At 38.3% G+C, this 25758-nt stretch overlaps 1 protein-coding gene across 1 annotated transcript in view; it reads right to left on the bottom strand.

Annotated features, from left to right (window-relative positions):
• Window positions 1–414: 414 nt before the first annotated feature.
• The window catches only part of LOC135796646 (uncharacterized), a 29309-nt gene continuing 3965 nt past the window's right edge, over window positions 415–25758 (bottom strand). Inside the window, exons 2-5 of the mRNA XM_065308756.1 lie at window positions 12234–12863; window positions 3826–4035; window positions 3250–3735; window positions 415–2258 (exon numbers count right to left, since the gene is read on the bottom strand). Of these exons, the coding sequence (XP_065164828.1) occupies window positions 1744–2258; window positions 3250–3735; window positions 3826–4035; window positions 12234–12863 (1841 nt within the window). The 3' untranslated portion in view covers window positions 415–1743. The remainder of the gene's footprint in view (window positions 2259–3249; window positions 3736–3825; window positions 4036–12233; window positions 12864–25758) is intronic.

Genomic DNA, 25758 nt, shown 5'->3' on the forward strand with positions numbered 1-25758 from the left:
TGTGCATTGATGATGAAATTGTAGATCCTAGAATATATTCTATCAACTTTAAACACGCGCACAGATTAACAGACACTTATTTCTCGCTTAAGCAGACTGTAACCGCTACAAAACATTAGTAAATACGAACACTTTGCTGATGACCGAAAAAATACACGATAACTGAAACCTCGAAACGCGTGGCGATTAGACAGACCCGCTCGCGGACCACGCGGTGATGCAAAATCTTAAAGACTTAAAGAAAACGCGTGCACTCACCAACGAAGCCGAGGAATGACTGAGCGCAGCGTGCGCGCTGCGTTACCTGCGCGTTGAACATGACAATAAAAAACTTGTTTACCCACAACCACTGATAAACTCTCAACTATACATCGCTTTACATCTCTGCACATCACAATAAACAGCATTCGCAAATAGGTATAAACATTTCCAACATTTTATTTAGTTTTACTCGATAATCGATCGCTATAAAGACAGTATTTCTTGTAATTCAGGATGAATGTTGCACATTAATATCGTTACGAGCATTATTGTTACATACATAATAAAAGATAATAATCCTCGATACTGTTTATACATTAATCGCTATTTATATATAATTTCTATAATATATATGAAAATCTATGCCTTAATAAATACATTAATCGATAAACATTACAACTAATAATATTTGCAATATTTGCATAGACATACATTCATTTCTATCTCACATCAGTCAAGTATGATTTGTTACGAATCGTTATTTATTCATTTTCTCCGCATCTCCGCATCATATCATATCTTAATATACATAATCTATCTGGTTCGCAAAAATATTAGTTTGGTGCTCCGCAGGGAGTACTCGCATCTTAGTGAATTAATTGAAGTGACACGTGCGAATCAAAAAAAAGAGAATCAATAATTTCTTCATCTAAAATCTAGTAATAGCCGCGGCTAATCATCGCCAATTACGAAAATAGCTAACTTCAACTATGTGTTATTTAAAAACGAATTTCTAGTGTTTAATTTAATAAGTTTATCACAAATTTTAAACTTTTAAACTATTCATCTTTGCTCTCCAGAGCGCAAAGTTATTAAATTTCTCAAAGTTTGATGTGGTTTCCATAGATTTTTAGGTGTTATACATTGTCCGATATGTTATGCATTTCTAAACTTTAATTGCACAAAATTGTTGCTCCTTATTGCAGTGTTTCGATAGCATATAGTTCCAAAACGTTCTCATCTAGTTTTGCATAATAATTATAACATTTTGTTGTTGTCTCCCATCGTTATTCGTTAGTTCCGGCAAAGTTTTGACCACCGAATTGCAAAGCAAAGCAGTTTCCGTTTCGGTTGTTGTGCGTTGTGCTTTCAAATGAAATTGGGAATTGAATTTCATTCCGTTTGCGCCGCTTAAAACACATATTGAGTGCGGTTACAAAATTTAAATTTATTTTGGCTTTAAACTTTTGTTCCGGCCGCAAAGTTTGTTGCAGTTTTGTCTCTGTTTGTGATTGCTGTTTGCTGTCGCGTTTGTCTTCCGGCTCAAGTTAATTATTTATCCTGCTAATATTGATTGATATGGTTACTTCCGCTTATCTTTGCTTTGCGCTGCTCCTTTGTTACGCTCCCGCTGCCTACAATTCGAGGATTTCGGGGTAGTTGCTAATTTAATTACGTGCCTGACGCAAACTTCCGTCCTCCCCGCTTAAATAAAAACACACACAATGTCACGCCGCGCCGCATTCATTCATCCGCGCGAGTTCAAACCGCCGACGTCGTCGTGGTGGTGGTGTCATTCAACGGCCGACTAGTCGTGCTTGTCGTCATCTGCGATGCGTCGGTTTTGTTGGTCTGTAGCGGCGGCGGCGGCGTCGTTGTTGCACTCGCGTTGCTTTCCGCGTCGGCAAACAGGATGTCTGGCATCGAACCGCCGCCCTCTGATAATTCTTCCGGAACGGTCTCGACGTCCTCCGCACTCGCCGTCGTCGTTGTGCCGATTGTCACAGTTGATTGTGGCGGTGGGGGCGGCGGGAGCGCTGTTGTTGTCGCATTAGCGTCGTTGTTATCGTCCAAGTTATCATAACTGGGTACGATTGTTGTTTGCATCGTCGATGGCGGCAACGACGTTGTTGTGGTTGTTGTGGTCGGCGGGCGGCGTACTTTGGGCAAAAGATCTGGTTTCGCAAAGAGCACCTTATCAATGTAGAACATGGTGCCAAGGTTGTAGACGAAGACTTCACTTTCCACAATGTGCGCCTTGTTCACAGTCACATTTTCTAAAAAGTAAAAAAACATTTTTATAAAAACTTATCCGTAATAAATTTATTGGTTGCCTAGCTGCAGGCGTTTAGCCATTTTGTGATCCTGAACACCCGAAAGTACTCATTACTAAGCGAAAATCTTCGAATTCATTATCCGGAAACCTTTCATCCGAAATTACATACTTTCCTACTTAACGATAAGCTTCGTTTAAGATTTCTGAATTCCGGCGCGCCAGCCGAAAAGTTTCCAATTATACGTACTAACGATTATTGTGCAACTTTTCGCGAATTCAATTAAAGCACAAAATATCCGTACAAAATTTCGCGCTCCACCTGAATGCCGGAAATCATTAATTCCCGAATGGAAAATTGAAATCCGCAACTTCTACGCCCCACTCCTCCTCCTGCGGTTAATGTAGAATAAGTTTTCAACATAACCAAAAGTGTTCGCCCGCACAACACTTAATAATAAGTACACAAACATCTGTTCGGGATTCCCCAGCGACCATTAAGAGCGGAATCGTGCGTAGGTACCCCGCGCGATGTTTTAATGAAAGCGCGTTGAATCGCAAAAACCCCCGCGCGCACGAAACAAAACGATCATTTGCATGCTCGCCGCGTCGGCAACATTACGACTGCTAACAACCCTTTCATGTCTGAAAGTGTTCCGACATTTTTGAATACATTTAACACCCTCAGCGCGCGCCCGACCGGAGCCAATAATTTGCGAGTGTTCTTCAGTATTTTAACTCTGACACCTTCCGCCATTAAGCCGTCACAAACGCGCACCCCTAATCAGTGCGCATTTAAACATTTAAACAAAGCCCACGCTAACAAATCCCGGTTTCTTCAAACCCTCTCCCTGCATATTTATTTCCTCTCCCTCAAAACTCATTCACTTGACTCGTTATTAGCGCTGTAAATCTCAAATTGAGGATTTGACTTTCGCAATCAACATCAACTCGTCCCAACATCCCCTCGCTGGGATTTCTACCATTACAATTACCTTTCCGTCTGCCGATGTCGACGATCTTATTACCAAGCGATAACAACTTCAGATTATCTTTCAAATCACGATCATACAAACGTCCCTTGACGAAATGATTCAGCAGGATCTCCAGACCATCGCCGGTGGATAAATAATTATCAGGCATCTTGTCCAGGCCGATTTCCTCAAAGGCGGTGTCCGTGGGAACAAAAAATGTGTACCCGGTACCAGAAACATGCGGAGCCAAGTCAGCGAGGTTCAGAAACCTCGTAATATGCGTAAAACGTCGGTCCCGCTCGAGTGCCAAGAAAGCATGTGAGAGAAACTGCGCGCCAAACCACGGAAACGCCAGAAGCGGCGGAGTCTCCTTATCGCGATGCTGTTGATGAAGTCGCGACACCACCGACTCGCTTACAAAAAGCACCTCGCTGATGAACATTATATTTCCTTTCGGTAACGGAGTGTCACCTTTCACAACAGATGCCCCATTGACTGTTAAATTCGCTATTTTACACAAAAAAGAAAAAATAATTGTTAGTTTGTTAGAAATACTTAAACTTTGTGTTTGTGGTGTTAATCAATGAAAATACCTACGAGCCTTCCTAAAAACGACCTCTTTTCCACCGATGGTCTTCGCAGTCTGATCAGATTTGATGCCCTCCTGCTTGAGTTTACCCTTGATGAAGTGGTTGATAATCACGCTCTCGGTGAACTCGGGCACGCTGAACGGATAGAAACCCCAATCAATTGGGTGCCATCGCTGGAAAGCGTGATCAGTTGGCACGAAGACAGTGTATTCATCTTCTGCAAGCAAAAGTAATCGAAATTGTTTCGTTAACAAGTTATATTTTTATCCCATTCTTCAGGATATTGTCGTAACGGACGCGTGTTTGATGATGGATCGGTGGGATGGAAAAATCTGAACCCTGCCGCAAATATATACCAAGTGTAGCGTTATATTTAAAACATTATTAGTGAATTATCAAAGTGGTGTGGACATAGTGTATGTTGGAAACTCGCACAGTAAATTAAGTTTAACAATATTGCGCAGTATTTCAGCAGAAATGGAAGTTTTCTATATTTCGATCTTGTATCTATCGCCGGAGCGAAATTGTCACACAAAAGTTTCGCGTACGAAATAAAACTGCCACGAGCAGCGCCAGTACGCGGGCCATATGCTCCCGCACCGTCGTCGTCGTCGTCGTCGTGAAAAACACTGAAAAGATTTTTCCACTTTTCTAGGTCTTTTCAAGCGACCGCGCTGCAACCCTTTTGTGCATTGCACGAGGTGGCGGAACTAAAACTAACAAGACGTGGAATTTCGTTGGGAAACGTCAGCGCGTTGGCGGCGAAAGACGAACGCACAAAATATGAAGAATTGAATGAAATAAATGCGCAAATCTGCCAAATATTCATGTTCACAAATATCATGATTCTATTGTATTTTATACAAATTAATTATTAACAACCAACAAAAAATAAAAACCTAATAATTCAATTATTATTCTTTTTTAATTCGTGCGCACGTTGAAATATTGAATTTCCATGAAAAACCCACACCTTTGTTTTATTCATCTATTCAATCATTTTATCCGTCATTCTTTTTGCCTGTTTTCATAACCTGCGCCCCTATTTGCAAACAATTTTCTATGCGCGTCGCTCGGCGCGGTTTTGCTGCACGTTTTTCTTCGATTTTTCACGCTGCATGTCGCGTATTCATGCGAGTTCTAACGACAAACTTTTTCATTTACTGTCTCGAATTTTCCAATTGTTTCCTTCACTTAAAACTCGCCATGCAGCACGTAGTAGAAAAATTCAAACCTAGACGCTCTAATTGAAAGAGAGAATTAAATTTCTGCAATACAAACAAGCGAGTGTGCTTAACGGACTTAAACTTAATTAAAATTTGCATTTTTTCATTGCGACGCACCAAAAAAACATACACATTGTATGTCTATGTGGTTTTGGTGGTGTTGTTTTCATTCCGGTGTCAAATTTCCTATTTGAATTTGAATTTAAATGCGTAAAAGTGCAAATTTATAAACAGGCGGCGGCGCGGCGGTTGTGTAAAATTTTCATTTTCACTTTAGCACACAAAGCACGTGTTATGCATTTGCGAGGCTGGAAAAGTGTGCGTATCGCACATGCCCGTCGGGGGATTATGCGCAATTTCGCATATTTCGACGGGATTTGCAAGGGTTGCGCCCCCTTAACCCTTTCGGTCATTTATTATTACATAACATCCACTCACATGCCGCGCGGATTGCACAACCACAACAATAATACTACATTATACAACTAGGTTATAATAACGTGCATAAATCATCAGTAGTGTTGAATACATAAATTGATTTATTTCAGTCCAGTGATCTAATAAAACACATATGAAAAGTTTCTGGGTACATGATAGGATTTTTTGCGCGAGATTTTAAAGCAAAACCGCGCGCTTTCCGGCCGAAACTCGAAATCCTGTCGCTGCGATGGTTGCGCCGGATTTGCATAAACCACGCGCTTTGAATATTTCAGCGGAGAACAACGAAACGCTTCGACTTAGCGAGCCGACATGCGAACGCACGCTGGCTAAACAATAACGGAATGGTAATTTTGACAAAAACCCCAAAGCGTAATAATTACATTATTGCGTTATATATATTTTTATTTCCAGCGTGTAATCTGGCTTGTTTTTTGATTAAAAAAATGCAGAAAATCATTTTCACATTTTACACCCGATATAAACATTCCTACCAGCCGACAATAACGTAAAACTCGTGAATAAACAAGCGTGAAATGCGAAATTCGACATTGTGCGACACACATTTCGAAGAAAATGATTTCTTTCATTCTCTGCCTGCCTGATTTTTCGAACATAAGAAAACCGAAAAGTATCAGAGTCAACTTCCGAAATTACTTTCCATTACGCTCCTCTTTCCGCCTACTTTATTTGCTTTTATATTCTTCCGCGGCATCGCTGTTAGCATTACGTCTATTGTTATTATTACGGCGTGTCTCCCTTCGTGGTAAGTTTGGAAAATATCGCCATATCTGAGAATTGTGTGGCGATTCCCCGTCACAAAAGACGCCGAACGCGAGGGATGATAAATAATAAATGAAGCGGTTCGATAACCGACCCAGCAAAAGGGGAGACGACGACGACGAAAATCTTAGTTTCGTTCGCGAGCAAATAAACTTCGAATTACGTAAACTCTCCTTCGATAAAAATTTAATCAGTGGTCCTGGCATCAAAGTCAATAATTCTTTACTTTTTTTTGATTAGAAAAATAAAAAAATAAATAATCTCCTGATATAACTCTATAAAACTCCTATCTTGAACTGTGATGAAGATATTTGTGCAGAATGCAATTATGTACACAATAAAATTTCGTCGGATATCAACGATTGCAGGATTCGTCGGGATTAATACTTGTTATTGGGGACTCGCTCCCAAATGCATTATCCTGCGGGGTATTCGGCGGGCTTATTTCGCTCCATTTTGCCCATTCCTTATTTATTTCGGCGCTTTTCGCACTTTTCGCAATTTTACTACAGATAGCTTTTTCCTATTGTCCTTTCCCGGCACGACAGCACACGCTTATGTATTTATAGAGGCGGCGGTGGTTGAAAGGTGCTAGAAAAATGCGTGCACATTCTCAACTCACCGCAGACATCAGCGTAAACTTTGTGTACACTCGTTTCATGTGAGGGGAAAAATTAATATCCGGAAAAGCCTGTATGTCAATAGCCCTTAAACCTGATGCTATATTCTTGGTATTACAGGGTGTATGTGAAAAAATTGAATTTTATTTTATTTGAGTGCATTTTTGTAAATTTTTTGATAGTGTCGATGTGTATTTTTTATATTTTTCATTATTTTATAAGAAAAAATTGAATTAAAGTCAAAAAAATTAAAGAAAGTCGCGTAAATTGCAAGATTTGAACTCGAACTAGACCTAAGTGTCAGGAATTTATTGTGTGCACCTTACAGATTGCACCAGACAACCTTGCTGATTCAAAACAGCAACTTTATCAATAATATCGACGTAAACAATCCGCGCACGGATCTCACACGAACAGTGCGCTTCACTGACACAAACAAACAAGAATTAAATTCAAATAAATGCATTCTAGCGCCATCTACACGCTAATCATAGAGTTATATAGAAATAAAGTGAAAGTAACAACAAAAATATAAAAACACGAGTTTAAACACTGAAACAAACAAATTATACCAAAAAACTAACTAAAATATTATTAAATATTATAGTTACTATACCATTATCCTATTTTTGTATCCCCTGGGTTTCCCTTTGCTAAATCAAAGTTATTCGATTGTTGTTTATGGCGGTTGAAGTATTAAATGGTTTTAAGGTGTAACCCGTAAATTTGCGCCCTCCGCCACGCGAAAAAATAATAACGTGCGAATAAAGCGATGCGGATGAGTACGCGAGCACGTGAAAAACGCGTCGGCGGCGGTGGCGGGCGGCGCTCTCGGAAAAATGGTTTTACGCCTCGCCGGCTCTAATGTTTTAAACATTCGCCTGGCTCGACGCACCCGCACACACCAACACATTCTCACCTGTTTTGCCTGCGCGCGCGGAAACATGCCACCGGAACGAAAAGAAACTACGTGAACTCTCCTTCGAGTGAAAATCCAATAAATTTAACAAATCATTCCGGTTTCATAAGCACACCAACACACAAATATCAAGAAAATACATTAAATAATTAATGTAAATTAAAATGTTTATAAATTTATCTATTATGATAAAACACGACGTAAAATTTTCATTTTTATTGGCCGGTTTGTTAAAACGTCGCCCAAAGGTCGGTAAACTTTAAACGAAAAAAGGAGTATTGGATGCACACGGGTCAACACCTTTTGCTCGCGCCGATAAATCACAAAAATAGCACATTCCTCTTGGTCGTCGACCACGTTTCACGGAGAGACATCGCCGGCATACTATCATCGGCACGATTATGGCAGGACGCAGCAGGACGACCATCAGAGATCCTACTAACCTTTATATTACTTCTATTCTACCAACTGTATCAAAAAACTTGATAAAAATTAATAAAACCTTTTAAATTTTCATTAATTTAATTAAAAAATATTAAATTTTATTAATTTACTCATCGTAAAAATGATTATCTATAATTTTCCTTTTATTTTCTTTTGTACAAAATTCCCATAACACTGTAACCTGTAAGAATCAGTTCTTGGGTGTGCGGGATAAATGCGCCAGCGATATTTTATAACCGGCGGGGTATTAGAATTTAAAATGCGCGTGTTCGGGAATACAAATTGATTCGTTTTTTAGATTCACATCTAGATTTATTCATGCTAAGAAAGCCCGAGCGCAGCACAAAAAGGTCACACTCGCACATGTGCGCCGAGCGCGCGCGCTACGGAAATATGAAAATGAAAGATTTCCCAATTTTTACTAGCTCCACAATGTACCCACCTCTACGCAAGAAAGCAATTTGCATCGGGTTTATGTTATGAGGTGAGCGGCGGTTTGTTCCACACACATTTTTAAAATTTAAATCTAAATCTCGCCATTATTCATTACAAATAGCCAGATAACAATCGCGGCAAATTGAATTTCGACGCGTTTTGTAAATTTACTACAAAGTTCATCAGGGTTAAAATGCTGTTGAAATTTGTTCGCGACCAATGTTTGAGTTGAATTACTCGGGCGCGCATTAATCTTCGTTTGTTCTTGGGAAGTGCGAGTCAATATTAACTTGCTTTTTGGCCGAATCAAGTGATTTATTAACACGCAAAATATTAAAACGCTATTTTATTATGCAACTAATAGATATAAATAGTATGACGGTGGAGTGCAACTATGTATGCGGGCGTAAAATAAAATAAATCGCAGGTAGATTGAAAATATATAGAGTTTTGAAGCGGTCAATAATTTAATTAAAATTTGTGAGCAAACTGAGTTTCGGTTTTTATTCAGTTTATTTTTTGCGCCACATGTTCACCTACAGCTATTTTTAACTATGATTAATCAAAAATCGACTTTCAAATACATAGTCTTTTTATTCTGTTTTATTATCTGTTAAAAATTGACGTTTTTTTGAGTGATTTATGTATTATAAAGCATTTTTAATGATTTAAATGTTTATTATAAAGTAGATTTTATTGTAATACTAGTTAACCGGGCAAACGTTGTTTTGCCATATAAATTATTTCTAGTTTCTAGATAAATTTTAGTGTAGACAAAAAGTAACTTACTTATTATAAAAAATAGGGGTTGGTGATAAGAAACCAAAAATTTAGGGTTGTATGTATATTTTAGTGCCACATTAAAAGAATAAAAACAAAAAATTTCGACCAAAATTTAAAAAAAATTAAGGGTGAACAACCCTTATCACTTAGAGATATGAAGTTACCGATTCTCAGACCTACTGAATACGCATATAAAAATTTTCTTTGAGCGGGATGAAAAATGATTAAATTACTAAAATGGCTATAAAGAAATAGGGGTTGGTGATAAAAAACTTAAAATTTAGGGTTGTATGTATTTTTTAATTCCACATTATAAAAAAAATAAAAACAAAAGAATTTGTCCAAAAATTTAAAAAAAAGTTAAGGGTGAACAACCCTTATCACTTAGGGGTATGAAAAATAGATGTTAGCCGATTCTCAGACCTACTTAATACGCATATAAAATTTGGTAAAAATCGGTAAAGCCGTTTCGGAGGAGTATGGAAACAAACACTGTGACACGCAAATTTTATATATATAGATATACTCTAACTAAATTATTATTGAATAAATTTATTTACTGTGCGATTAAACGTGGACACAGTATGAAACACCCTGATTTCAATTGTTGATAGTCAAAAACAAGTTAAAAGATAATTTTGTTTACAAAGCGTTCATGTATCGTGTGAATATTATTTATAATTTAATAGAGAATTAAATTTTGACAAAATAAATGGATTTAAACTCACGTTAGCATCTGCAGAAGAAATTAATAATAAGAGATTGGTCCGTAGATTAAGACGCTGCGATCAGATCTTATTTATCTCTTTTAGTTTACGAGATATTCGCGATTGAATAAAATGGGCAAAAATTGATAAATGTCACTTTTTAGCACTTTTAGTCGCGTTTTTCGACCTTTTACAGTAGGAAATATAATTATTTTATATTTTCATCTGATTAAGAATTTTCCAATCTTTCATAATCAACAATTCGTTGGTAGCTATCTCTTTTAGTTTAAGAGATATGAATTTTTGAAAATCGTCGAAAAAAAGTATCAAGCACCCCCCCTTGGCAATTTTTTTCTTAAGATTGAAAATTTCATCTCTCAGATTTCCGTTTTAACTATCCTATCTGATAGAGATTAGTCCGTAGATTAAGACGCTGCGATCAGAACTTAATTATCTCTTTTAGTTTACGAGATATTCGCGATTGAATAAAATGGACAAAAATTGCAAAATGTCACTTTTTAGCACTTTTAGTCGCGTTTTTCGACCCTTTACTCTAGGAAATATAATTATTTTAAATTTTTTCTGATAGAGAATCTTTCAATCTTTCATAATCAACAATTCGTTGGTAGCTATCTCTTTTATTTTAAGAGATATGAATTTTTGAAAATCGTCGAAAAAAAGTATCAAGCACCCCCCCTTGGCAATTTTTTTCTTAAGATTGAAAATTTCATCTCTCAGATTTCCGTTTTAACTATCCTATCTGATAGAGATTAGTCCGTAGATTAAGACGCTGCGATCAGATCTTAATTATCTCTTTTAGTTTACGAGATATTCGCGATTGAATAAAATGGGCAAAAATTGCAAAATGTCACTTTTTAGCACTTTTAGTCGCGTTTTTCGACCCTTTACTCTAGGAAATATAATTATTTTATATTTTTATCTGATAGAGAATCTTCCAATCTTTCATAATCAACAATTCGTTGGTAGCTATCTCTTTTATTTTAAGAGATATGAATTTTTGAAAATCGTCGAAAAAAAGTATCAAGCACCCTTGGCAATTTTTTTCTTAAGATTGAAAATTTCATCTCTCAGATTCAATTATTTAAAAGTAACTTTTGTATCTGAAGAGAAAATTAATAATCCAGTTTCAATATTTCAAGCATTTAGGTAAATTTATAAGAGAAAAATACTTTTCAAATGTGTTTCCAAGATAAAATTAAACTATTATTAAAGTTTGTGTGCAAATTCATTCCGATTTATTTAATTTACCGTGTTATTTTACATGAACACAAGAAACATCTACCTGCTATTGTTGTTGATACAAAAAACACGTTGCTTTGAGATAACTCTGTTGACGAATTGTGCACGCATCACGCGATCTTACACGGACACGACTCTTGCAGCGCACACTCACTACCACTAACAAACCAGAATTAAATTCAAATATTGACATACTAGTGCCATCTGGGTGCAATTTATCTAACTATACGCGACTTAAGTGGCTTTTACTGGTAAAATTGATTTTTCTACTTCTAAACATTAGTAAATCTCCAAATCAAGCACTAATTCTAGTCGTAAAACAATAAGACATAGTTTCTTGGTCGTGTGGTCGGCTTGGCAGTGACCCATGTTTATCGTAATTGCCGAGTTAAAGATTGCGACCGCCGCCGCTCAGCCAAGCGCACACAACTACTGCAGCACGACGACTCTCAGCTTGTAATTTATTTGGGCATTAAATTGAGCAAACTCAAGCAAATAACAGATGTTAACTTAATGTTTAACGCTCCTAATCCCGCATAATCGCAGGTTAGCTTACACTTTTATGCGCGAGTGTGAATTTTAATGTTTTTCTGATGTAATTACGCAACTTGTAGCGAAGAAAACTTTGCAGATCGGCAGAAAAAGTTCCACCAACATTTTAAGTAATAGTTACTGCCAGCGCGAAAACTTCGTAAAGACACCGCGCGAATATGAATAATGTGATTAAAGTGTGCGAGCGCAAAAGAAGACAAACTTTTGAAAATTATCGAGAAAAGGAAGAAAAAAAAAATGGAACTCACCGTCGTTGAGCAGTTTGGAAACATTCGACCTGGATAGAAAATGCTGGAAGACGCGCACGCCGCTCTTCAGCAGCGACAGCACCTGCATCACGTTGTCAATAAAAGTGACATTCCGCGGCCGGGGCGCCTCCTTGGCGGTGATGACGGTCATCGCCGCCGCGCCATCATTGATCTTCTTCTCCTTGGTCTCTTTGACAACATATACTTCTGTAGTAATAGTAGTTGGCAGCGTAGTTGATACCGTTGATGTTTCTGTTGATTGTTTGACATGAATGTCCTTCTCGGTGTCGTTTTTGAGCGTGCCGAGCACATCTGGGAAGAGAAAATCGTCCAACACAACCAGCAAGCCATTCGGTTCGACCTGGCGTGTTTCTAACACGTTGGCGGTGTTCGCCCGCCACGTGCCTTCCTTCAGCGAAAGCGTAAAGTTGCGCCCGCCGAGCGTCGTGTACGTGCGCTCTTCATACACGGTGGCGGTAGGTAGGTCGAGGCGCGCGCCGATGACGACGTGATCGCTCAAGAGCCTCTTCACCGATTCGGGCTGCTGCAGTTGCAGCTGCTGCACGACGCCGCCGCGTTTGTCTTTAATTATCGCCGCGTTGCGCGGCGCAAGGATCGTGAACGGCTCGTCTGGAACAACACAAAGAAGTAAATACAGGACATCTTTACGAGTACATCACACAGCCGTCAAGAGTGTCGAGAGCGTTTTATTTCATTAACTACCAAACAAAACAAACAAAAATGTGCCGAAAGTTTCATACAACTCAAGCAAAGCCAATCAACAACATAAAAACTTGATTAAGTCTTACTCCTGGTGTTTACCGTTTCAATTGTGAGCTAACAAGCGCAAACACAACTTAAAACTGAAACTTCTACATACTTTAACCGAATAAATATCAAAGAAACTTGTTTCCTTGTGATTTTATTACATTTACATAGCGAATTATTGCTGTAGTCGATATTTTCGCGTAGAATGCAAACAATGCCCGGCAGAGGAACTAAATAAAAGGTCCGAAAAGCAAATGACGCGCATTTTTCCAGCGCCAGACACAATTCAACTTGTTACGTGGTTGTACACTACTTCGTTTGCTTTGCGCTGTACACTTGTTACTCGTATTTCTTTGCAGCAACTCGACTCGGAAAGTCTTATCATTTGGACGCGTTTCAACTTCTCTGCTGGAGTGTAGGCAAACAACAAAACAAAAACCCAAGAATCGCATGTGTGCAATTTTGAATTAAACATTATATAAATTCAAACTGGAGTAGAGTACATAGAAAATAGAATAGACTGTATTTTGGGTTGCAACACGTTAATAACATTACACACTGGAATTAGTCGTGCAGACAGTCGACAGACGTTTTCTCTCAGTTGGTGGCTACCCATAGCAACCGTGTTGTCTGGGTGGCGTGCATTGTCTGCGCGCACGTGAATTTCCACCCAAAGAAAAACACTCTGTGTGTGTGTGTAAAATAGTAATACAATAACTGTAAATAAACAAGAGCGGAAATGAACACGGACAAAAGTTGTATTTTTGTTTGCAGTTTAAACTTCCACTACAACTCCTCCTTTCAACTCGTTTAGACTTATCGTCTGTTAGTCCTTAAGTTAAACTCCACGTTGGAAATTTGTTTGATTCACATTTTAACGTTTTATTCCGCTGGTTGTTAGTGGTTACAAATTTATGCTTTGTGCGCGTCTAATTGATCGTCATCCACGAAAAAGCTGACAAGCAAAGACGAATTCATCTTCGTTTCCCGCTTAAACTCCCTTTTAGATTCTTTTTTTATTTGCTAAGTGCTTCATTGGAATTCACACCCCTCGAGGTTTTTTATCGGTGGAAAACCTAAATGTTGCCGCATAATGAAGTCCGCTAATGTGTTTATTCAGGTGGCTAAGTAAACAGGACTAGACTAGGCGTGAACCCTCATCAACTCCTTGGAAAACTAGAATGAACAACTTGCCTATTATAAGTTAGTTGGTTATTAATTGCTATTGTGAGGCGCCTGCATCGGCGCAGTCACTTATTAGTCAAGGGAGAGTGATAATGTACGTTCGGGGGTTGACATCCTGAGCCCTTTGAGCCGGGCGCGAATTTTCCGCACAGCTTATACTCCGTCGGCGCTGTCGTTCGGCGTTCGTTTATTCGCTGCCGGCTGATGGTGATAAATGATTGGGATAATGTTAGGTAAATATAAGGGCGCACACGAGGAGATAATGCGCGTTTTTCAACCCTCCGAGTTTTTATTTATAGATAAATGTGAGTGTAAAACTTGAAAGAATAAAGTAGAATAAAGTAAAACATTCGGGTGTTGAAATAAAACGCAATGTAGCAAGGTGAAAATTATAAACAAAACAAGTTTTTGTGCGATATCTCCGTTCACGACTAGAATAAAATGTGAATAAGTGAATTGTAGCGCCATCTAGCAGAAATTCATAGAGTTATACTTAAATGCGCTTAAACATCAGCTGCGTTCAAACGGACACAGCTCGCTAATAATAACAAACAAGTTTACAGCACGAAAAGAACCGATGGTGATGAAATATTGTAAATACTATTAAAACATTCAATAGGAAAATAAAATATCAGTAGAATGAAGTAATTATAATCAAGTTTCAACCAAAAATGGTTTTCAAATTTGTTTTCAAGATAAAATTAAACTATTATTACAGTTTGTGTGCAAATTCATTCCGAATTATTTTATTTTCCGTGATATTTTAAATGAACACAAGAGACACTACCTGATATTGTTGCTGACACGAAAAAACAAGTTTCTTTGAGATAACACTGTTGACGAATTGTGCGCGCATCACGCGAGCTCACACGCACACGATTATTGCAATATTAGGCAGTGCAGACTCACTGAACCAAACAAACAAGAATTAAAGGTAAAGATTGACACACTAGCGCCATCTACGGATGATTTATGTAACTATAATGCTACTTAACTATCCGTTACTTATCGTGATTTATCTATACTAAAATGTAACTTTAAAGTAGTAAAAATTAAATCTAAAAAAGGAATTTCTATTCGGGTGTTGAAATAAAACCTCGAAAGTGCGACATTATGTTTAGCACATGCTTAGGCGCCTTATTTCGTCCTCTTTCCCCCAGCTGGAGTTGGAGTTGTTTCGTGTGTTGACTTTTCGATGGGAGTTTAAGACTTTTTGCGAGCTTTATAAAATATGTACGAATGGCGAATGACGCCGTTGAAAGTTGCACCGCGTAGCAGGAGAGAGATTTCGGTAATGTGGTGAATGTGCACAGATTTAAACTTTTGCCAAAGTATGCAAAGAGTTGATGCAAATCTGCCATCATCATCTGCAGTGTATAACAGTAAACATTAAACATAAACTTGCAAAACTTCACAGTCACAAGAGTTTCAACACATCGATATAAATCGATATTTAGTAGCACTGCATTCGGTTTTTAGTTTTTAGTTTTTTGCCTTTGAAGTTTTCCATGTTTGGCAAATGTCGATTGTTATTTGGAGCGTTCAATCGCTAAATATTGAGAAAACTCGCCGGCAATACGCGTCAGCGCATCAGCGTGTGTTTGTGCCGCCCGCACACTGCCGCCACCACCGCGGGCATGTGAAATAAAGAGCGCGCACATCAAAGGCGTGCCTTTGGACGCACAAACGTTCATTAAGGGACTTCCAGTGCAACCCAAGTCCGAAAATTCGATACATCTACACTTCTATCCTATGTTTGATCTTTTATACACTGACCTAATACAGGAATGTTGTCTATAAACTGTCATTAAATTGATTAACTTTATATATTTGCTTCATATAAAGTTACATCGGTAAACAAAAAGAAATATTGTGGATAGGCAACTTTTTAATCATTTGTTGCGCTGGTTATGCACTCAAATCCTTACTAATATTATAAATGCGAATGTCCTGATGTTTGTTACACTTTCACGCAAAAACTACTTAACCGATCATCATGAAAATTTGTACACATATTCTTAGTGGTCCCCGAATGGTTATAGGCTACTTTTTATTTAATAAAAAAAATGATTTCTTAAATAAAATAAAGAAATTGTTTAGCCAATAATACCTCTGCATCTGGTTATTTGACTACTTTAACGCCATCTAGCATTCCAGCAATGAAGCTCAAACATAAGTACTATAGTACCATCACACTGTATTATCACACTGTATTACCGACAGCTACGTCAACATCAAATCCAATTGACTACACTATGGAGACTGTACACTATACTTCCATAGACTATACTTTCAGCCATTTTAAACTTCCCGCCATTCTACTTCAATGTTACTTCTTTTGTGACTACAGACGCGTACGGAAGCAACTTCATTATTTTAGATATTCGCGAGCGAAGCCAAGGGTTAAAGCTAGTAATCTAATAAGTTAAATATGTCTAGGTATGCAACACAAAACACACAAAATTCGACGTTATACGAGGTTTGTCTTTAAATTTTATTTATTTTTAATTAACTACCTTTCCTTGCAGTTGTCAAGTACCCCTGTGTGGCCTTTAATTAAATTACAGAACATCCAATCGATTATATAACGCAATCCACGCATTTAATGATTCGACATACAGCGAGTTGTACGCGCGCCAGGGACGAAAAGAGAGAGCCCGCCTGAATGAATAATAACCAAGAGGTCTGGTGGTGAGTGCTGGTGGTACTTGTGCCACAGCCGCCACATCTCCCCGTATCTAATGATCCATTATTTTCCCCGTCTCGCTGCGTCGATAAGTACACGCCGCTTAATTAACGACACCGGCAGGTATTTTACATTTCCTAAACGCTAAAATAAGACTATCGCCGCGGCAAATGAACAAACTTTCCTTTCCCAACTAATTAACACTAGGCGAGATCAAAGCATTTGCACCTTTGCGTTTAAATTCATTACACAATGCCCGCACCGACCAAAAACCATTAAAACATTTCGAAGGAGGTTCAACCGAGTGCGAGTTGTGTGTGGTCCACGCACACTTCATTTCAGTTTTCATCAGAGACACGTGAAAGAGAGTTCATTAGCGGCGTGCGCGCACGCCCCGATGATGTTTGAATTCAATTGGAATTCATTAGGAAGCGACTCGAAGCCGAGATATTGATAGTCGTATTTCATATTCATTGAAAACCGTCGGGTCACTGACATTTCAACTCTTTTCAAATGAAATTATTAAATCAACATCTATTTATTCTTGGAAGCGAGGCATTTAGTGTCGTGGTACGTGCGCTATTTGTGTTGAGCTAATGCGGAGGCGTTTAATTGCTCTCTCGGCAAATCAGTATGCCGCGAATTGTTTAACTTTTGATGCAGCCGCGTATTGAAACATTGAAAGTCATCAAAGTCATCACAAAGTTTACGCCAAACATTGTCGTCGGAGTGCTAGCGTTTCCTATTTTAATTAATAATAGTATACAGGGTGTTCAGAATTTATTTTCTAGAATTTTGAGTAGAAAATGACTACAAATTAACCAAAAATATTTAATTTTGAGTGTAATACCGGTATTATTAATTAATTAATCGTAAAATCAATAAAAAAAGAATAAAACCTAAAAATGTCTGTTTTTTAGTTGAAATAATACCGGTATACCGATACCAATACCGGTATTTCATCCCCCTGGTGGTGAATTGGTTATTAAATGCAAATTCCGCTCGTCGAGTCGAGTCACATCGCGTAAATAAGTGCCAGAGCGTCGGCACATCGTCTCATTTGATAAATATATTACGCCGGAGCATAACGCCAGCCATGCGAATGTATTCATCAAAGTTCGATCGTGGTTCAATCACGGAATCGAGTGAATCGTGGAATCATCCGAGCGACAAATAAGTATGAGCCGTCTGCACATCAATGCTCTCTCACCTGTCGATATATGCTGCGCCGTTGAATCCAATGCAATTAATGTTTTCAATGTATTCACGTGTGCTGCGGATACAATCGCTCATTAGCCTCTCGGCATGATTGAATCATCGATGATTTTGATTCGCGCTTGTTGGAGTGAAACATTTATTGACATCATACATCAAAGGGTTTTAATTCAATTGATAGACAATAGTTTTATTAGTAACTAGCTTTAACCGGCGGCTTCGCTCGCGAATATTTAAAATAATGAAGTTGCTTCCGTACGCGTCTGTAGTCAGAGAAGAAGTAACAATGAAGTTGAATGGCAGGAAGTTTAAAATGGCTGAAAGTATAGTCTATGGAAGTATAGTGTACAGTCTCCATAGTGTAGTCAATTGGATTTGATGTTGACGTAGCTGTCGGTAATACAGTGTGATAATACAGTGTGATGTTACTATAGTACTTAGGTTTGAGCTTCATTGCTGGAATGCTAGATGGCGTTAAAGTAGTCAAATAGCCAGATGCAGAAGTATTATTGGCTAAACAATTTCTTTATTTTATTTAAAAAATATTTTTTTTTATTAAATAAAAAGTAGCCTATAACCATTCGGGGACCACTAAGAATATGTGTACAAATATTCATGATGATCGGTTAAGTAGTTTTTGCGTGAAAGTGTAACAAACATCAGGACTTTAGGATTTATAATATTAGTAGGGATATTATATCAATGAGAAATAATAAAAGAAGAAAAAGTAAAAAAATAAAGTAAAATTTCATGAAAACAAAACTAGTTGTTTTCATTGGATGGATTTTCTTGTCCATCGTCTTGCAGCGACTTAACAACTACCATCATGAGTCTACGCCTAGCCTACGCACGGCATTGAAATTCGACAAGGCACAAACACGATGCGCGCCCTCGGTGTCGGGTCGAGATTATTCGAAGACTCGAATGAATTGTCCGTCTCTCCCGAGGAATGTAATTTTCTCACTTTACGTTTCGAACGCCGAGACATTGTCGAAATTGCGAACGGCGAGCAGCAGTGCCGCATACCGCTCTCGCTCAAAGAAAGAATTCCTCCGCGACGACGCTGCGAATAAAAAAGACGCCGGGCTTCAATCGAATTGCGCCCGGCGAATTTACCTCGCGCATTCATTTCTTTTGATACTTTTTTAAGTTTTACGTGAAAATAAACGAGTCAAATCAAGTGCAAAGTCGAGGAATTAAGTTCCAGCCGGATTTAATTACTTTTAATCAGTTTTAACGAAGTTGAAAGTTAAAAACTAGGAAGAAAAGAACTATTGAAGTGTTTCAAAGTTATTAAACACCATTTTTGAGAATTCAATGCCATCTGGTGGTGAAATAAACAACAAACAGTGTTATTGTTATCTGCAACCCGCGATACACGTAAATATAAAGAACAGAAAATTTATTGCAATGAAAAAAGTCGATATTTAATTACAATTTTTAATTTACTAAAAATGCACCCTTCTTCCGCAATTGAAAAAAAAAAAGAACGGTAGAAGCTTAGTCTCAAGTGCGCGCTCTCCTCCGCAATACTTCCGTTCGGCTTTATTTAATTAAGTTTAATCAACATTCAGAAAATCCAAGAACACCGGCAGTCGAAAAAAAAGGAGAGCAAAAGTGGAATTAATTAAGCGCATAAAACGGCAGGTCTGGCGAAAGGTCCACGGTTGCTTTTCCGGTGTGCCTTCCACCAAAGAAATATTGCGAAATATTAATTGTAACGATTACAAAACCCGCAAAAATGTGGCTGGCGCTCTCTCTCTTGTAGCCGCGGCGTGTAAGCACGTTTAATACTCATTGCGCCGACAAAAAAAACCCACACCGGAAAGAAGGGAGTGTTTAATTAACCCATTTAAAGTTGATTTATACCACTCATTATTTCACAAACGGCGAAAAAATTCTTTTAATTAAAACTTAACTTAATTCAAGTAAATTACATAAACAAACATCGGTACTTTTAATAAATAGCGCATTTTTAATCCTCTATGGTGCGTGATCTATATGCGCAACTCTATATTCTGCTTTGCATATACGCGGGTTTAATTTATGTCGGCGGTGTTGCACTGAAACAGAAACAGATTGCCGCGCGAAGAGAATTTCCCAACAACAGCAGCACATCAGCGACCTGCGCGACGTTGTTTTGGCTTTTGTGCACGACCCGTGAACAACTCCACCGACATACCGCCCTGCGAATAGAGTGCGAAGTCACACTTTCAAAATTTATGTTAATTCAGCGTTTAGTTTTTGGTTCAATCGCTTGTTGTTCATGACAAATCGCAGTTTATTATTCTGTTTTTACGGCGTGCATCGCGTAATACGACACGACAACCCCGCGCGCACACACGAGCCGATGGAGCAATAATTCAGAAAACACGCCCGTAGGACGTAAATTACGATCGACGTTTTGATTTATTTTATTGTCGCGCGATTCAATTAAATTCGCGCGCCGCCACTGCATGCAGGCGCAGCGTGTGTGTAAATTGGGTTGTCTATAATGCAAGTCTGTCTGGTTTATGAAATTGTGATTGCGCGCATTATTTTTAAGTCCTTCCGGGGCGTGCATTGTGTGAAAATAACGCAAAAAACGATTTCAGTTGAAAATGGCCACTTTCACAAAGCTTACGCTCGCCACTCGACTGCGGAACTCTTTCACGAACGCAAGGCGAAGATAATATAAAGTTGAGCGCATCTTTTTTTTTTTAAACAACGTGACAGAGTGCATATTACTTTGTGCCTCTTCATCGTAAAGCCACTTTGATTACTTCCACGTAATTTTACGTATTACAACACTAAAGTAGCACTAGTTTTAAATTTATTTTAGTATTAGTCATAGATGTCTACGGAAAAACCATTACAAATCTATGTTAATTATCATGATGTCATCGGAATAAATTAGAAATTAAATCAAATCAAATCACGTCTCAGATAGAAATATATCGTGAGTTGAAATAAAAACTATGCTTGTCTACTGGTTTGATTTAGTTTAGTTGACTTGAACACAAGAAATCTCTTCACTGCTAGCCTGGTAGCCTACCTTCCTCTCGCAAGCAATTCCGGATTACTTACGTTTGTTTGCCCACATATCCTGCGCATCTATTCGTAATTTTCATTGGAATCCTTCGCATTTTCCGACTTTGATACACGCCGCCAACGCCCGAGAACTATAATTTGAACATCTTAAGTTACTCGTCTGTTCCGGCACGTATACCGAATGCTAGTGATAAATTCCGTACGTAAAAATTAAAATTTAATTGCGCGCCGATGGGTTTCGGTAACACTCGGTGGGAGCACTTCCGGCGCATCCAGAGAAAGTATACAACACGTTGGAATGGCGGGCGGGCGCGCCCGGTGATCCCGGAAAGGAGCACAAACACGAATTTGCATTTAAATATGTTTTTTAAGAGCTGCCTTTGCGACTCGGCAAGTCGAGCGAGGTGAGGAGGGCGTACAATAATCCTATCTAGCGTGCACGTACATAACACTATACACCTTGACGTTTTCCCACTTTAGCGCGCCTCGTTATGCGTCACATCCTTATTGCTTAGTCTTTTCAGCTCGCATTTTTATTTCGCCAATTTTCTTTTACCTGCTCGTGTGGAATTTCGTAAAAGTGCATTACAAGCACCCAAAAAGGACCAGCTTTCATATAATAAATAAACTACAAAACTAACCTCCAAATATAAATATAACCTTAAATATATAGCTATTTATTAATTTTTTCGGTGTAAAAACGAAAAATATTTTCATTTCAAGCAATTATGAGCTAGAATATTTTTTTAAATGGCATCGATGCATATTTAGACTTCCGAAAATATTTACCGGCATTTTTCCCATCATAATTGAGTTTATAACCAGTTTACAAAAAATTAGACAGATGTCGCTCTATGTAAAATCTCAATATTTTGTTATTTTGCATTTTTTGATGGAGATATTAAAAAATATCGCTAGAAAAATGTAGAATTTTGTTAATGGTGAAAGCAGACGTTATGAAAAGACAGTTAAGTTAATCTGCAATTTTTTTTCGTCCCGTTTATATCGTACACCCCTCCTTGATAGAAGTGCCTCTCTGATGCTCCTCCAGTACAGTGGCGTACGCATTGTTCCACATCCGCACACCTAAAGCAGGCACAAAACGAGGGCGCAAGACACAAGACGTGAGGGAATAATGAAATCTGAAAAATTGCGCGCGCTCATACGCGCCGAGACGAACGGAACCATTTTCGTTTATTATAGTGCAAGGAATACACTACACTATAGGAGCAACGCGAAGAGAACCCTCCGCGCCGCCAGTGGATTTCGGGGATAAACACGACGCAATAAACTAGATGGAACGTTCGCATGCAACCAACGAGGAGAGCGGATGTTGCGTCCCGGAAAGCACCAAGAGACAAAGTGTTATTATCTATGCATCGGTGTTTTTCACGCGATTTTTTATTTCCGAGGGCGCAAAAAATTTACTAACGGTAACTAAACCACGCGGCGTTGGTAATATAGCTATAGGTATATAACATATACGGAGTGGTGCGAAATTCCGAATGTGCTTGCGGGCGCACAGAGAATTCGAACGCTGAATTGCAGCGCAAAACCTCGAAATAACGACGCGCGCCGCCACCGCCATGAAGATAATTAGATTTTCGCGCAGCGTTCGTCGCGGTGCTGCCACATTATTGCCATTACGTATGCGGCGAGCAAAATACGTCAATTGCGAAGCGCAATGTGTCAATTTGGCTTTTCGTTATGGGACAATGGCACATTTTCAAATTTTGAACTCGCACGCACATTGTGTTTCGCATCAGATTAGGTCAAATGTAATTTCATTTGAATCAAATCCAGGAGTTGATTTATGAACACATATTTTCATTTTTCATCAATATGCAATACTAGGGAGCTCTTGGAACATCAACGCGTACCCCCACCACTTTTTTGCGGGTAGACTGTGTGTTTATATCACGTTTCTCCATCGTGCGCGCCACCTGGTGTCGAAAGTCATAAAACTAACCTATTTTAAGTAAAATTCTTCTAAATTTTCAAATTTTTTAGCTAAATTTTAAACATTTTTCATTGTTTTTACTTTTAAACAATCAGTATTTTATCCCGAACACATAAAAACCAAAACTAAATCAAATCCCTCCCGGATTTTTTACTTTTCGAGAGTAAAACAGACAACAATACATTTTGATCCCCCAACATGCGAAGTATAATTAAATTATAAATTTATTATCTGCCGATAACGAATTAATCCGGCACTCAAAACAAAATTACGCACATAAACATTAATTATGCCCAGTCGTCCGATTATATTTTAATCACCCATATTCCGCCACTACGCGATATTAATTCGCTACCATAATGTAAACATCGTCTCGCGTATTTGCATTAAATTCGCCTACACAGAATGTCGATAGTTATAGATTAATCTGCATTAGGCGATGTGGTCGCCCGAAATTGTCACTGGATAATTTCGGATTAATTTATAAGCTGTCGTTCAACAATCCCTCTTTGTTTATGTGTGTGTGTGTGTGGGTGTATCTGGCAGGAGTGACAGCCAGAGACTTGATAATATGTTCCTCTCTCGCGTTTAGTCATTTCTCTGGTCGCATTTGCATTCTAATTTCGATTCTATTTGCAATTTTAAGGGTTGCGGCGGCTGGCAACCCGGGAATTATTATTAAACGCCGTTAATTTCCAGGGAATGTGCTTGAAAGGTGCTGGCGTGCAAGATTCTAGCATAAACCACCCCTTACGATAAACTCATAAACAAAGTCATCAAATATTTCAGCTCAAGCGCTCGTTTACTTGTAAATTCACAAGGTTTATACGCGGAATAAATAAATTTTTACGAGATGGAAATTTTATGTTATGCAGTAAACACACTGTATACGGAAATGATTCACCTGTGTGCATCGCCAGCGTCGACGTTATAACTAATTAAATTAAACATTGATCGAAACGGAATGGAATAACACAAATTTGCACTTTGGTCTAAACCTCTTAACATTCCAGTCGATATAAAATACATTTTGTGAGACGCGAGTGAGAAAAATGTATGAGGATGTGAATTTTGCGTTTAATACCGGTATTTCGGTATTTTTTTAAAATCAAAAACGGAAATACCGGTATTTTGTGAGACATGAACACAAAATATAGTATGGGGATGTAAATTTTGAGTTGAAAACCGGTTTTTAAATATTTTTTGACATAAAATTAATAAAATTTTGATAATAAAAATACCGGTATTCCGATTTTGATACCGATATTTTATATAGTTTATGTCGACACAATAACCTATATCATACGCTTATCAAATATTAGATTTTCTGGAAAATGCGTGAATTTTCAAACATGTGCCATTGCTGTCACGACTTTCCAATATCTCCCCAACAACACTCGATACCCCGAAGTAACTTCTTGTCGACGGGATATTTGGATATTTCCACCCTCGCGCCGAATAGCGCATATAAACCCATATTATTATATGTTGTGAATTATGATACTATTCGAAACTACGCGCGCTATTCTCGGACATTTCCTCGTCCGGATTAAATTTCCGAGTTTCCGAAATGTTATTGGAATCCCAACCCCAATACCAAGATAGCGCGCGAATGAATCCACATCCCGGTATATCGAAATCAAGAATTACCTCGCCACCGCCCGCCGCGCTTTGTTGTTCTTTAAAATATGCGCCGCTCCTGAATCATAATATTGAAACAATGGGTAGTTAATATTCATTTCCCCCTACAGTTTATAATAATAAACGCGCGCGCGGCGCATGCGGTGATTTTTGACTATTAGAATACTCGGGCGCAATAATGTCGTATTATTCACGCAATTGAGTTTGGAGCAAAAATTACAATAACAAAGACGTAGTATGTTAAAGATCGAGTGGTGCTGCGCGAGCGCACGCAGCCGCCCAAGTAATTCGAAATAATTATGCAATTTATAATCATTTATTCTTAAATTGTGTGCGCGCCGCCGCCGTGTGCATGCGTCTCTTGTCGGCATCGTAATGTAGCGTAATACGAAGCGTAATAGACGACTAACTGCTCGCCAACGACGGCAACGACTCTCGTCGACGCTCCACACTTTTATTCCTCACGAACCAGCCGCACGAAGAACTCCGACGAGCGCATATGCTAATAATAATCATAATGGCTTTAATAATAATGCTTGTAATACACTTACGAGAGTAATTCAATGCAAGTATCAAGTTTAAAGCTGTTTTTTGCTTTTTGTTGCAGAGAAAACTAGTTTTTAGCATTTTTTAATCACCTGAATTATAAAATTAGTGCAAAATTTGAAAAACATTCAAATATATCGCAATAAGCGCTCAAAATAAAAAAATATTCTTGGATGTTAATATATACTATATTATATGTACTTCCGCCCGGTGCAAACACTTCAACACTATTTTACACACCCTTCCAGTTATTTTTTACCAACAAAAAGTAGCCTATGTTATTCTCCTAGGTCTAAACTATCTTCAAACTAAAATTTATTAAAATCCAATAAGTGGTTTTCCCGTAGTAGCGTCACAAACAAACATTTATAATATCACTTACTAGAAAGTGTGTCTCCATGAAAAAGTAAGTATTTTTCATGCACTGTTAATCATAAAAGAACAAAAATATTGAAAGAATGACCTACAAGTTGTTCACTTTTCTTAATTTCTAA

This window comes from Atheta coriaria, unplaced genomic scaffold, assembly GCF_025399875.1.
Source record: "Atheta coriaria isolate IRGN ID8LTWV9N9 unplaced genomic scaffold, Caltech_Dcor_3.1 hic_scaffold_7_pilon, whole genome shotgun sequence".
Lineage (NCBI taxonomy): Eukaryota > Metazoa > Arthropoda > Insecta > Coleoptera > Staphylinidae > Dalotia > Dalotia coriaria.